This window comes from Nannospalax galili, unplaced genomic scaffold (genome assembly GCF_000622305.1).
Source record: "Nannospalax galili isolate Female #2095 unplaced genomic scaffold, S.galili_v1.0 scaffold424, whole genome shotgun sequence".
NCBI lineage: Eukaryota > Metazoa > Chordata > Mammalia > Rodentia > Spalacidae > Nannospalax > Nannospalax galili.
Window position 1 is genome coordinate 1,313,194 of NW_008352334.1, and position 15,518 is coordinate 1,328,711.

The 15,518-nt window shown below is 52.0% G+C and overlaps 1 protein-coding gene across 13 annotated transcripts in view; it reads right to left on the reverse strand.

Annotated features, from left to right (window-relative positions):
- The window catches only part of Septin8 (septin 8), a 28,215-nt gene extending 17,061 nt beyond the window's left edge, over window positions 1–11,154 (reverse strand). For 7 of the 13 annotated variants that reach the window (XM_029554209.1, XM_029554208.1, XM_029554211.1 and 4 more), the window contains exon 1: window positions 10,822–11,018. In XM_029554209.1, coding sequence (XP_029410069.1) covers window positions 10,822–10,878 — 57 coding nt within the window. In that variant the 5' untranslated portion in view covers window positions 10,879–11,018. Of the gene's footprint in view, window positions 1–10,821 lie in introns of all 13 variants that reach the window. The other 6 variants (XM_008849328.2, XM_008849327.2, XM_029554215.1 and 3 more) reach the window with 4 other exon arrangements.
- Between the last annotated feature and the right edge of the window lie 4,364 nt (window positions 11,155–15,518).

Below are 15,518 nucleotides of genomic sequence, written 5' to 3' on the forward strand. Positions count from 1 at the left end.
TTTGAGGGAACCAGAGTTCCAATTCCATGCCATGGTCATATAGAGAGACCCCTATACCTTCCCTCCCCTTTTTGAGGCAGGGTCTTGCAATGTAGCCCAGGCTGGCTTTGAACTTGCTATTCCATTGCCTCAGTCTCCCAAGTGTTGGCTTGATAGTGGTATACCATCATGCCCAGCTCCCTGGATCTTTTTTTTATCAAAGAGGGTCTCACATAATCCAGGACAGCCTTGGACTTCATATAATCAATCTTCCTGCTTCTGTCTCCTGAGTTCTGAGATTACAGGCATGTACCACCATGCCTAGTTTATGTTTTGCTGGGAAACCAGGGCTTTATGCATGTTAGACAAGCACTCTGCCAACTGGGCTATGTGCCTTCCCTCCCCCGGATCTTTAAGAACCCAAGAGGCCTAGGTTGGAGAGTATTCCTACAGCCAGCTCTGAGGCTGGAGATGCTGCTGCCCCTTGAAGGCCCTCCTTTCCCAGTTCCTCCTACTGGAGCTCCATCAGAGGCCTTGTCAGGGCAGGCTCATTGTCTCCCACATCCACCTTCCACTCTTATGGACCCAACAGAGTACATGCAGGGGCCTGGCAAGTGGGGCCAGGACTCACGAGGATGGTCTGGGACTGGGGTTCAGGGAGGCATTTGGTTCCTCCTCAGTGGTCTCTGGAAACCCTTCTAATCCTATCCCAGCCATGGCTGTTTAGACAGAGGATTCTAGAAGAGAATGTGGAGGCTTGGCCTCTGTGGAGATGCAGGAAGCAGGCTCCAAGTGAGCAGGGGCCATGAGGTGGCCCATAGCTCAGTTACAAGAAATGATAAGGCCCCAATGCAAAGGGTCGAGGTTGGACTCTACTGTGTGGCTAGTTTTTCTGGCGTACTCTGAGTGAAGGTTCCCAGGCCCACAGAGCTCCATGCTGAGCAGAATCATGCCTTCCTCAGTTGAACCTGTGCTCTAACCACCAGTAGAGACAGGAAGAGCAGGGAGATCAGAGTCTCCCCTGCCCACAGCTCCAGAGTGGAGAGAGACACCCAGGGAGACGGCCAGGAGCTCTAATCAGTGCAGTGGTAGTCCTTTTGTGCATGTGGACACAGATGAGGGCTGGACAGGAGACCTATTGTTCCTATGGCCCAGGAGCCTCCCCAGTACCTGGATATCCACACTCTGCAGAAACACCGTTGCCCTGGCCTGTGCTCCTCCAACCTGTCTCTCCTCACCTGCCTTGAGATATTTATGCCTGCATCCCCCTTAACTCCTGCACCAATAAACCCTAAGTATGTCTCTGAGTAGCTAGATTTCATGTAACCCCTCCACCCTTTTCAAGCAAGCCAGGGTTGCCACAAACCTATTTTCTTCAAAGACACTTGGTGGAACCTATTTTTTACAATGACCCTTTGCCCCTACATGCTGGATCTTCTGCCATGGAGCCTCAGATATGCTGGACCTCCCCCCATGGAGCCTCGGATGTGCTGGACCTTCCCATGGAACCTCAGGTATGCTGGACCTTCCCATGGAGCCTCGGATGTGCTGGACCTTCCTCCATGGAGCCTCGGATGTGCTGGACCTTCCCATGGAGCCTCGGATGTGCTGGACCTTCCCATGGAGCCTCGGATGTGCTGGACCTTCCCATAGAACCTCAGGTATGCTGGACCTTCCCATGGAGCCTCGGATGTGCTGGACCTTCCTCCATGGAGCCTCGGATGTGCTGGACCTTCCCATGGAGCCTCGGATGTGCTGGACGTTCCCATGGAGCCTCGGATGTGCTGGACCTTCCCATGGAGCCTCAGATGTGCTGGATCTTTCCCAGGCCTGGCATTCCAGGCCTCCTCCCAGGCCAACTTTGAACTCACTATGCCAAGGATGGCTTTGAACTTCGAATCCTCCTGAGTGCTGGGATTATAGGCATTTGCCACTATGCCTGGTTTTATGCAGTGCTAGGGATCAAATGCAGGGCTTTGTGCACACCTAGGCAAGTACACTACCAACCTAATTTAGACCCACCTAAATTCCCCTTTCTTTCACATTTCCTTTATTAATTTATCTAGTGGGGGAGGGGTGTATACATGCTACAGTGCAAGTAAGGAGGTCAGAGACAATTTGCGGAGTCAGTTCTTTTCTTCCACCATGTGGGCTCCAGGCATCGAACTCACGTCATCAAGCCCGAAGGCAAGTGGCTCTACTCACTGGACCATTATGCTGGCCCCTGAGTATCTCTTTCAAGCTCAGCAGCTTCCCTGGGCTCCTGGGTTCCAGGTCTCCGCCTTTTTCCTGGCACCTGTCCTCACTGGTCCTATGTGGTACATCAGACCCTCCTGGACAGCAGTCAGGTTTCCTTCACTGTTGCTTCTCCTTTATGCACTGTAGTTCTCCACCTACTCCACCCAGCTCAGGACACTAGCCACAGGTTGGGGAAGTCCTGTCCCTCGCTCTTCCACCCTGCTACGCCAGTGCCATGCACCCTGCTCCTTGAAGACACTGAGTGTGTCTGTCGGTGCAGGCCATCTTACACAGGCTTCATTATTCAGCCTCTGTTCCACCTGCAGCTTGAGGCTCAAATGGAGGATAGAACAGTCTGGAGCTTTTTTCTTTTCAGGCGAGAATGAAAATCTCCCCTGTTTAAGGCGTGCTGGGCTTGCGGAGAAGGCTGTGTATTTATCCATGCCCTCCTTCCAAGGGTGACACAATCAGGATCCGATCCAACATCCTGTAGTCTGCCGCCAAAATCCACCAAGTCAGCTGTGTCTGGAAACTGCGTGCATAGACACACACACACACACACACACACACACACACACACACACACACTCTCTCTCCCTGCTGCAGAGAGTTTGCAAAAAAAAAAAAGAAAAAAAAAAACCCCAGTAGTCATCCTCTGCCTCAAGTCTCCCCACTTTCTTACAATTCTGGGCTCCAGAGACTGAAAACTGAACTAAGAACCACACAGGCCCAGGCGCCGCAGCCCTGCCTGCCCTTCCCTCATACAGCGTGGCTTTCAGTGTAGAAGTGTGGCGGACAGGAGGTCATCACCCCCAGGTTGTTGCCCAGGCTGTACTGTATCTACCCAGGAGCCTCAAGGTACAGTGGGGGTGTCAGTCTATGGAGTCCACAGTGACATAGACTGTACAACGGCTACTGCCTTGATGGACAGTGCCCTTCTCTGGTCTCACGGACTGGCAGGAGCTTCCAGCTCTACTGAGAGATGACTCTCACCAATGTAGCCTCCTTGATCATGCATTTGGCAACAATAACTTGTGATCCAAAGTGCCCTACTTACTCCAAAATGCTACCCCCTCCCCTACCCCAAGTGTTTGCTAACCTGAGCAGTCACAGCCTAGGAAGAGCTGGCAACCCCTGAGCCATTCACTGCATGTCTCAGTGACCACAGCTCAGATATAAAGTCAGATCTAGCCCTGGCTACCAGCCCTGCCATTTGGTGGCAGGCCAATCAGCATGATGCTATGACTGATTCAGGTCCAGGCAAGTGGCCCAGAGGGAGCCTTTATGACCATCTTGTAACCATCTAGGGGGTTAGCCTAAAGCTAAAGCCCTCTAACAGAAGCCATCAGGGCCAGGAAAGTCCTAGAGAAGTCATGGAGCCCATATGCCCTGCCTCTGGACCCTTCTCTATGTGTTGACCTTAAATCTCTACGTGGGTTGAGTCCTCTAGCATCTGCAGCTGAGGGTGCCTTGCCTGCTGTCTCCACAGTGACAGCACACACACAGGGACAGGAGAGAGTGGGGTGACCCAGGAGACTCCAGGAGGAAGAGCAAGGAAGGCCAAGCATCTGAGTTTACCACCTCAGGGAAGAACAGAGGTCACAGACAGTATCAGCTCCGTGCTAAGAGCCACTGTGTGTGGATTAAACCAGGACAGCTACAGTGTCTCACTTAGTCCTTTCCTACCCTGTGGTGCACTAACCAGAGCCCGGCAGCGATGGAGAGCAGAGCAAGCCCTAAGCCAAACCACTCTGCTATCCTGCCTTCTGCTACACTTAGAAAGCTCCCAGCCCCTCACTGTTGGTCATCGCACACTGACTGGACACAACTGCCGTGTGGCAGGCCCTGGAAAGGCAGCAGTGAGATGAAAGCGCCAAGTCCTTGACCTTAGGATTTGAGCTAAATGCAAGTGCCACAGAGGCCAGGGAGGCAACATAAATGGACAAAGAGGATCAATACAGCAATGATGATGACTCGCAGCTACAGTTAATGCTCATCGAGTACGAGAATGGACACCTGCAGTCTTACTGCACTCGGCAGCCTCCTCTGTGAACTGTGAGCTGGAGATACTTGTGGGAGGCACTCGGCTCAGGGTCTAAATGGAGACAACGTGCCTGGGAAACTCACGTTCTGACCCTATTATTCTGTGGCTGCTGGATGGAAGGCAGCTGCTTACACAGTCAAGTGCGGAGTCCGCCCAGAAGGAGGTGGGAGTAGCAGGAACTCTGCGCCCAGGCATGGGTGGGGTGGTCAGTCTACAATTTCAGCCAGCTGTGATTTGTTTCTCCCAAGAGATCCAAACAGGGTATCACTGCATATCTCTGCAACCCCAACATCAGGGAGGCTAAGGCAGAGGCCGGCCTGGACTATACCTAGAGCTAAGGATATAGGTCAGTGTAGAGCACTTCCCTAAGTACGTGTAAGGTCCTGGTTTCAATCCCCAGTACTACTCCCAAACACAACCAAAGGAAAGAAAAGCAGATGTAAAACATTAAGTGTAAGTCGGCACTGGAACGCAAAGACAGGAGAATCAAGAATTCAAGGGCATCCTCAAGTACTTATCAAGTTTGAAGCCAGCCTGGGCTATATGAGATCTCGTCTCAAAAAAAGGGGGAGGAGGTGTACATAAAAACAAAAGAAAAAAGGAAGAAAGAAAATATTGAGCCCAGCACAAAGTTTTGGCATTTCAGAGGCCGGTCCAGACCAGAGGCCCACTGTCAACCTGGCCTGGTAGACAAGAGCCAGACGGTTGATGTGCCTGACTCTATTCTAGGGGCGTGGAGGGCATGGGAGACTGCTTGCTCCATGGAGAAGAGCCTTCAGGTGGGCAGGTCCTAGTGAGGGGCAGACCCTGCAGTCTCTGGACCTTGTCACATCCCCAGCAACCTGGAGGTGCTCATTAAGAGCTTTAAACATCTTCAAAGGTCCCCTGGGCAGAGAGTTGGCAGGTGGTGATATACACACACAATGAAAACTTCATGGGGCCAAGACTCTCTCTAATCGCATTCCTGAGCCATGGCCTGGTCCTTTTCTTGATCATCGTTTCTTTGGTACATCAGCGACAATAACCAAAATAACAAGTGTGATCCCCTATGTCTAGCCATCTAGAACAAAGCAGAGGCCCGAGTTTGCTACGCAGGCAGGGGATAAGTAGGACATCTTTTTCCTGGTCAGGAACTGTTCTGAGTCCTCAGGATCAGCCTTAATTGACAGACATGAGAAACTCTCCACTTTACCAGGAAGCAAGGTGGCATTTGGGAAGAAATCATGTCTCACAGCTTGCCCACACACAAAAACAGGCTTTTATTCAGGAACCCGTAATCTGTAGAGTGTCCACACCAACAGGGCCGGGGAAGCTGTGGGAAAATGAAGAACTCTAAAGCAGGTTGGTGGCCTGGAGGGAAGCACTGGGGACACCCAACCTAAGTGAATGTGGTTCCTGAGCAGTCTCCGAATACCAGGTCTTCCACAGAGTTCTCTAGTGCCTCCATCTCTAAACACATCTGTCCCCAGCTGCCACCCAGACAATCTTAGGGTTCAAAGCTCAGAAGGCTTTACCCTCTTGGTCATCTCAAGGGGTGCTCAGGTACATCCTGCCAGTCGGACAGGAAGCCCACTCCCCAGGAGAACACTACTAGTTCTGGGGAAAGCCCAGGGTCATTGAGCAATAGACCCAGGAGTTACCTGTACCACTGGGAGCCTCCTCCACCCATGTTCCTCACACAGAGTACGCCACCCCTGCTCCAGAGACTGGGAACAGCCTGGGCCTTAAATAGCCAGAGCAGAGGCCTCAGGCCAGAGCTGCGGTGGTAAGCACAACTGTCCTTGAGCTCAAGAGGAATCCTAAGAATTTTCCCAGGAAAGGCTTAGGCTCGGTTCCCAGGATTCCATAGCAAGCCTCTAAGCCCAGGTCAGAGGTTAGGGGATATAAACAAAAAGATTGTATGTGGGAGGGCAGGGATGGAGCTGCTGCTTCCCTAGACCTAGAGAGAGCAGAAGCAGTACACACCTGTCCTGAGTCAAGAGGACACCTGGGCCCCACAGTGTCTCTCTTCTATAACAGCAACAGAACACCTGGGAAAGAGACCTTCACAGTGCACCATGGTGGCCCACAGAGTAATAATGGCAAAATAGCAGCTGGGATACCAGTCACTCTCACAAGACCACTCATTCCTCCACCCCACCACAAGAAGACAAAACCACCCCCAGAAGCCAAAGCTCCTCTCTCCCTGGCCCCAATACTTGGTCCTCTGCTCCTCTTACTAAGACACTGCCTCCCTCTTTCTACAGCCAGACTGTAGCTTATTAACTGGGAATGGTTGGCTTCACACATTCTAACAAATTCAGGTTTCCAGGAAACCAAAAGCACAGTTCCTGGAGCCCCACCCCTTAGGCCTGGGACACAGACACATTCTTGGGCTTTGATGTGCTGCCTGCCAGCAAACGTTCCATCCTGCCACTGCACATATGGGCCACTCCGTGCTGCAGGAGGTACAGGAGGCAGTCACCACTTGTCTGGCAATGGGGAAGGTCTGGAGACTTCCTAGGGAACAGCTGAATAGCATGAGCAGAAAGGGACCCTTGCTCTCTCTTCCCCCTCTGATGCGGCCTCTATCACAAAGCCTCTGGTGCACCTAGAGGCTAAGAATATCCATTCTGACCCAAAGCAACCACATCCAGTAGCTACTGCCAAGAAACTCCTTGCCCTGTGCTCTTCTGCCTCTTCTCAGCCAGAGTTCCTCACATGAGCCCTGAGGATGCAGACAACTCCAATGAAAACCAGCTCCATATCTGGTTACATACAAAGCTAATGCATTGGGGAACATGGCTGGGGGTCCCAAGACTCAAGTGGCGGTACAGAGGTAGGAAGCCTGAGGAGGCCACAAGGACACATGGATGCCTTGGCTCCTTCGCTCTGCCATCCTGCAGCTGGAGCCTGGTCCCAGGGATGCTGGGCTGCAGCCACAGAGACAGCTGGGATAATTACTGTCCCAAACAGACACTCCTACCTAGTCCATCTAAGGGCTCAAAGCTCTGTCACCTGTCATCTATCTCATGGAGTCCACAGGTGGTAGTAAGCATCTGGGTCTTGGGCCCATCTTTGGCCAGTGACTAAAGTCTGCTTCCTCGCCCAACCTTAGCCTGCTGGCACCAAAAAGAACAAGCACAAAGCATCCATTGCTCTCCCTGCATCCAAAGCTTTTGACAAAAGTCCAGGCCCCAGGTTCTCGGCCTCTACCCAGCCTCCTCCTCTTCAGCACTGCAGCCAATCTTTTCTTGCTGTCCTCCCTGGTGACCCCAGGCTCCCTTGGGTCACCAATACCTTGCCACCAGCCTTGTAGCCTTGATCTATCCCAATAAGGTCCCAGTAAGGTGGGTCGTCTCATACAGCAGGATGCTATGGAGGATGAAGGAGAGGGCAACCCTACTTCCTGGGGGAAGGTGTAGAGCTGAGGCTTGTGATGCTCACCTGGGCCCTTCAACACCAGGCACTGGGAGCTACAGGATCATCTCTTGCTTAGCTGTCATTTCTCATCAGAAATTGGCAGAGGTCATTTTCACACAACAGGGAGCTCCTAGGAGACAAGAGCCTGGAGCCACACGTGGGTGAGAAGGCGGCCTCCCACTAAACTTCAGGACAAAATAGGCACTCCCTGTGGATAGTGTGCTTGTTGGGGAAGTGTCAAATTACAGGGGTGACAACCGATGTAACAGATGGTACTGAGGATAAAGCAGAGATGGGGGTGACTGGCTGGGAAGAACACCAAGCATGAGGCAGCCTCTCACGTTCCTTCCCTCTCCCCCACACATCTTCACTTTTCCTGGGCTCCACAGGGTCCCTCATCAAGCAGTCTAAACTTTGCCCATGAGATGCTCACAGGAGAGTCACAGGATCTGATCCTCAGGGTGGGAGGGGGGAAGCCTCAGAGTCAGAGACCAGGAAGGAAGAGGGGCCCAGCAGAGGTGGGCAGGCATCTGCCCCCACAGCAGCCATCAGCACGAATCCCAGAGCTGACCAAGAGGGGTCAGAGATGGGCCTGCGGGTCTAGTGAGATAGCTCAGCAGTGAGGGCACATGCCACCAAGCCTGAGTTGCCACCAAGCCTGGCCACCTAAGTTCAATCCCCAGGACCCACAAGGTAAGAGAACCAACTCCTACAAATTGTTTTCTGACCTCCACATGTGTGCTGTGGCATGTCTGTGCCACTCCCATACATACACACACATACATGCATACAAAATAAATACATTTTAATAAAGATGGGCCTATGGTGTATACATCATGTTAGGGAAAGAGTCAAGATACCCACACACCTCCATCTTAAAGAACTCTGCATGCTCCCTTTTTCTTCTGAGTATGCTGGGGATCTAACCCAGGGCTTCCTATGTATGCTAAGCAAGCCATCCACCTGATGAGCTATTGCCTAGGCCCCTCTATGTTCTCATAGACTCCAGATTAAGACAGTTCTCAGAGCAGGCCTTGACCCCTTTGCACAAAACAGAGGAACAGTGAAAACCTGCCACAGTGCAACCAAACCTTGGGGCTGGCGAGATGCCCTACCATGTCTCCAAAAGACTGAAGACTATAATTACTTCCACAAACTCTTTCAAGAATCACTATAGTTATGCCCATTTTATAGCAAGATAAGGGAAGAGATTATTTTCCCAGGATGACAAGTTGGAGAGGCGAATGGAGTCCAGACTTCTAAATTCAGGCCAAACTCCACCCAAATTCTCCATCCAAATTCAACCCGGTCCAAGTACTCCCAGAAGGCTCACAGCATAGGGCGGAGAAGACATCCATCCCTCCAGAGCAAGGTGGCACACTAACAAGGCCCTAGAACTCAGCATTACACTCACACCGGAGTCTGTCCCGTCTCTCTGCCTCAGACCACTATGGAGATAATACTTCCAGCAGAACTGGTCCAAAAGCAAAGAGAGGTGAGATCCTCTCAAGCGACAGCTGTGCAGTGTGGACCGCTCAGCTAACCCTCTGGGGATCATCTCTGGCCACACAGGGATGGAAGCCCCTACAAAGGGGGTGGTGCAACCAGGCAAACACATTCTCTACTGCCACATGGACAATGAGTGTCCATAACATGCTCGACACTACTCAGGCCCCTTATCTGGATTCCTTCACTGAATCCTTCACAACAACCCTAGGAGGAAGGTAATATTTCTATCTTATGGTACAGACAGAACACGGAGGGGTTAAATAGCTTGCTGAAGGTCCCATGGCCAACAAGTGGCAACTAGGATTCATCTCAGGTCATCTGATTCCAGCTGCTCTACAGAATATGTTCATCTGCACAAGATCAACTGTGACCTCAGAACAGACCCAGACATAACTTTCTGGCCAGCTGGGCACAGAATATGCACACAGACACACATGCACACACAGGTCTTCTGGTCTCCAGCGACTCAGCAGGTCTATCAGGATTCAGCTCTGTCTTCTTGCAATACATAAAGTCCATTTTACAGCCACAGCAGTGGTCCAGCCTCTGCATCTCTTCCCCATGTAGTTAAACTTACTTAACAGACATGCATCCCCTCCCCAAGAGGCTTAGAGCACACTAGTCTACACAGTATGAAAACAAGAACTCCTGCTTAGTTATGCATATTTCCAAAGACCAACAAATGTATTTTCAGATTAAAGAGAAAATTTACATATATAAATTCAGACACAGTATTTATAGCATAATTACATAAGGCCTGGCTCCCTTATTTAGCCCCAGAACCAATTCGTTATCGGTCACATATTCAGAATTCTCCCTCCCTCCAACAGCCCCAGGCCCTCCTCCACCTCCTCCCTTCCTTCCCCCTCTCCTTCCCCTCCTCCCCTACCAGCAGACCAGGGCCTCACATGCTGGCAAGAGGACACAGCTTCCTTCACTGTCACAGCCTAGCCTTCCAGACACACCCAAATCCAGCCTCAGACACCAAGGGAGTGCAGACAACCCCGCAAAGACCCCCTCCCAGGCTACGGCCTGCCTCAAGTCCACAGACACCCCTGTAAGGACCACCAGGGACGTCAGCGCAGGAGAAGGCAGACCCTGACTGGGGCCTAAACAAACACTCAATGGGTTGGATCTGGAATCACCCCAGTTCCCAGAGAATGGCTGCCGCAGACCCGGACCCGACCACAGGGCCCTGGACCTGTCTGGAGTCGCACCCAGGATCCCAGGCTCGGAGAGGGGTAGTGGAGCAGAGGACAGATCCGGGGTCTTCAGGATCAAAGTCTGCAACTGCCCTGAGCCGTTTGGGGAGAGGGTAGGAGGGGGGACTCCCTCGGTCCTGCGGCTTCAATGGGCACCCTTTTGCACCCACCTACCAGCACCTGCGCGGCTAGGCAAGGTCCCCAACCTTGCAGGGACACCCTGGAAGAGGGTCGGGGGCGCCCTGGAGCCTCCCCTCCGTCTTCACACCTGCCACGAGCCGGGCAGGTCTTGGCTTCTTCCTACGAGAAGGTTTGCACCTCCGGGGTTCGCACCTCTGGCATTTGCACCTCCTGAGTTTGCACCTCCGGCTGTCCAAGGCGTCCTGACACCCCCACCCCGGGCTGGCTCCGGGGTCTCCCCCTAGGCGGACCAGCGTCGAGGCCCACCTCGCGCCTCCTCCCCGCGAGCCTCACCGAGATGCGCTCCAGGTCGGTGGCCGCCATGGCGAGCTCCGCGCCGGCCGGGCGGGCTGCAGCGAGCGCCGGGGCCGAGGCGGTGACGAGCCGGCTGCGGAACGCGCTCCGCCAGGGCGGCTGCGGCTGAATGGATCCAATATGGCCACTTCCTGGAAACTCCCCTTGGCGGCGGCGGCGGGAGAAGCCGCGGAGCCGGCCCCGCCCCCGCCCGCGGGACCGGCCTCCCCGCCCGACCCGGCCCCGAGCTCAGCTCGCTGGATACCCGCCGCGGAGACCGACCGGGGTCTCCAGGACCTGGAGGGAGGTGCCGGCCGCGGGGCCTGCTGGGACTTGTAGTCCGCGGGGTGGGGGGCCGGGACGGCCATGTCTGGGGGCGCCGCGGGCGCGTGCCCCGAGGCGTGCCGCGTGTCCCGGGGAGCTGGACGCCACCTGGATGGGAGGTGTCTAGGAAGCCGGGTCGGTGCACTGCGGAGAGTGGTGCTGCGTGCGCTCCGGGGGCTCCCCCTGCAAGCTGCACGGAAACCGTCAGCCGGAGGGTTCGAGCGCTGTAGACGGCGGGTCGGGTCTGGGAGGGGCAGCCTCCGCCGGGTCTTCCCGCGCCTTGAGTCCCACCTGAGGCTCAGCGCCGGAGCTAGAGCGGGAACTCGAGCTGGACCGGTGCGTCCGGCCTCGCAGCCTTCCCAGGCAAGGGACTAGCCTTTGGCTCCTTGCGCAAGGAGCACGCAGGATGCGCAGTTTGGGAAAGAGGAGCTTGCCGGTCCAAGCAGCATGTTGCTAATGATCCTCACCCTACCTGTCCCACGAGTTTATAGAATTCTGTCATTTTGCAGAGACGACTTTGGGCCCCACTGCACCCACACCGCTCAAACCGTGCACAGGACTCAGAAAACTAACACTTAAGCCCAAGTGAGAGCGTTCAGGAGACACTGTATTTCTTTCAGTGACCAGCCTCAACGCCCTCCCAACCCCCCTTTTTCCCTTTCTCTTTCCCCTCTCTTTCGTAGTAAGGCAAGGTTTGCCTCCACCCTCCACCTCCCACGTGTCCACTCCTAACCCCCAATATCTTCCTGAGAAACACCTCCCTCCCACTCAGCAGAAACTTGTGTCGGCTGAAGTATCTGGAGACCACATCTGGACTTGGCACACCCCTTACCGTGGCACTCTCCCTCCCTCCTCCATGACTGCGGTGCCACACACCTTCTCTCTCTGAAGTGGCTTTTCCCTTCTTTCCTCTACAAACCATAGCTTTTCACCAAGGTGAACCCAGGTCCCACCAGGCTGGAGTTTTCTGACAATATTTTCACTTGCTTAACTCTCCACCGTTGCTTCTTCTGTCCCTGAAAAGTGGCTGGGGATGCAGCTCAGTTGGTAGAATGCTTGCCTAACATGTAGGAAGCCCTAGGATTCTGTGCCCCAGCACTGCATAAACCCCAGGTGTGATGGTGCACACCTATAATCCCAGCACTAGGGAGGTGGAGGCAGGATAACAGGAGTTCAAGGCCATCCTCCACTACACAGCAAGTTAGAGGCTGTCCTGGGACAGAGGAAACCCAGTCACAAACAACAACAAAAAAAATAGGACAGAGCAGCGGTTAGAGTAGGTCCGTGCCAACCTTCCTGATGGGAATCATGCCCCCACCTTTTGCTAGCCTCTTTCTATAAAGATTTGTTTTTATTATTTTTAATTATGTTTGTGTGTCTATATGTGGGTATGTGCACATGAGTGCAGGTGTCTGCGGAGGCCAGAATCATCAGACACACACCCCCACCCCCACTCCCCTCCATGGAGTTACAGGTAGTTAGCCACCAGACATGGGTTCTGGGAACTGCATTGGGTTTCTCTGCAGAAGATACACACTATTAACTACTGGGCCATTTCCTCAGCCCCTGTTGCTAGCTTCTTAAATTTACCTGGCAACGTACTTAACAGTGCCTTCTTTCCTTGCTCTAAAAATATAGGTACCCAGGGACCAGCAAGATGACTCTACAGGCAATGCCTCCAAATCTGATGATCTGAGTTCCATCCTTGGGATGAAACTCTGCAAGTTTCTCTCTCTCTCTCTCTCTCTCTCTCTCTCTCTCTCTCTCTCCCCACAACACACACATACCCACAAAAATATAAATGTAATAATAAGTAAATGAAAATATAGAAACTGCCAAGCGTGGTAGCACACACCTTTAATTCCAGCACTTGAGAGGCAGAGGCAGGTGGTAGAGGCCAGCCTGGTCTACATAGTGAGTTCCAGGCCAGCTGTGACTAAAGGGAGACCCTGTCTCAAAATCACCCCCCCAAAAAATATATATATACATATATATATGTCACAATATTGAATAAATTAAGCTAGGGACTTTGAACCATAATTGGAGTCTACTATTTAATAGTAACTCCTCTCTAGACTACAATGGCCTTAATATCAGAGCCATAAAGAGTGTGTGTAATCAATATGGATCATCCTAGACAATTTCTCCTAGACTTTTCCTATAACTGATGAGAAGTGACTCACAACTGCCATTTCCTGTATCACACTGCCTTTTTCATAAATTTATTTATTTACATCTATTTGTTTGTGTATATGTGTGTGTGCCACAGTATGCATGTGGAAGTCAAAGAAAAACTTTCTGGGGTTAGTTCTCTCCTTCCGTCATGTGGGATCAGGCTCAAACTCAGATGTTCAGGGTTGGCAGCAAGCTCTTTCACCTGCTGAGCCATCTTGTAGCCCTTAAATTATTTTGAAAATGGCCTTCCATTCCTACCTGAGCATATTTCTTTTTAAAAATATTTATTTTTTGTGTGTGTATGACTTTTTCCCGCATGTGTTTAAGTGCACCATGTGTGTGCAATATCAGCAGAGACCAGAAGGTGGTGTTGGATTCCCTGGAACTGGAGTTACACATGGTTATTAGCCCCACTGTGGGTGCTGGGAATTGAACCCAGTCCTCTGAAAGAACAGCAACTGTTTTTAATTGCTGAGCCATCTCTCCAACCCCTTACCTGAGCATATTTCAAAATATCCACTTCCAGTAGTCCCAGGCAGAAAAACCCGAAGGACAGCAGACTGCATGCTCTTGGGACGTGTTCACTTACTCTACCAGGAGAACTTACTCCTAACTTCCAAGCCCCGGATTTCTTTCATATTATTAGAGTTACCCTTGTTAAACTGCGACTGGTCAGAACTTCTGAAGGAGTAAGGATTATCTGTGGGAACTCAAAAGGTAAGCAGAACCATCTTTCCTCACATGGCAAAGTGTTTCTTCTCCTTCTTTTTTTTTGGTCTTTTTGAGACAGAATCTCCCTGTGGCCCCAGCTGGCCTGGAACTCACTATGTAGACCAGGGTGGCCTCGAACTCACAGAGATCCGCCTGCCTCTGCCTCCTGTGCTAGGATTAAAGGCGTGCGCCACCACGCCCGGCTGGCAAAGTGTTTCTTATGACAGCATTTTCAGCTGCTCCTTTTATACCCCAGGGGACATTCATAGATGATACAACAAAGACAGATTGGTTCCACAGTTAAATGACCCTGGGGAATACTGAGCGATCCATCCAGGAAAGGGGCTCCATGGAAGTCCCCAGAGCTCTTGATTGTCTAATGTGCGTTGTCACTGAGAAGAAAGTAGAAACTGCTACTCACTACCCCATCCCTGACTTAGTCACCCCCCCATCTCCCCACATGCAAAAACAGCACCACACGGAATCTAAACATGACAAAACTCAGGCCAAGAAATGCTGCAGTCCTGGTCCCTTTTCTTTATAGTTTGTGATTTCTTTTGGTGCATAAGAGTTCAATTTTTTTTTCTTTTTTTTGTCTTTTTGAGATAGGGTCTCCCTGTAGCCCCAACTGGCCTGGAAATTGCTATGTAGACCAGGCTGGCCTCAAACTCTCACAGAGCTCTGCCTGCTTCTGCCTCCTGAGTGCTAGGATTAAAGGCGTGAGCTACCACACCTTGTGCCACCTTATTGTTTTGAGGCCAGGTCTCTCACTGAACCTGGAGTTCACTGTTTCAGATAGCCTTGACTAATTATCAAGCCTCTGGGCTCTACCTACCTCTGCCCACCTGTGCTGGGATTACAGACATGTACCGTCCTGCATGGGTGTTGGGGAACCCATATAAAAACCCACTGATCTATCTCCCAAGCCTGTTTCCTTTTTCTTTCTTGTTTTAGAATCTCTCTCTAGCCCAGTCTGTCCTGGAACTTACTATGGAGCCCAGGCTGGCCTCAAACTTACAGTGATCCGCATGCCTCCCCCTCCCAAGTGCTGTATTACAGGGGTAATTCCCCTATGCCCCACTTTATATTTTCTTATGAAGCCATTTTCATCAAATTAAGTGATGTGTTTAAGAGTTACTTCATGGTCGGGTGTGGTGGCACAGGCCTGTAGTCCCAGCACTTGGGAGGCAAAGGCAGGCGGATATTTGTGAGTTCAAGGTCAGCCTGGTCTACATAGTGAGTTCAGGTCAGCTGGGACTACAGGGAGACCCTGTCTCAAAAAGACAAAAAAAAAAAAAGAGTTACTTCATATTCCCCACTGACACACAATGTAAGCAGAATCACAGGTTACATTTCTGTGTGTAGGTCATGTGCCAGTTAGGATTAGATCAGCTGCTTCAGCAACATCAAGGTTTCTATCCTGCTTGCCTGCCTGCTTGACTTCCTCTCTCCCTCCCTCC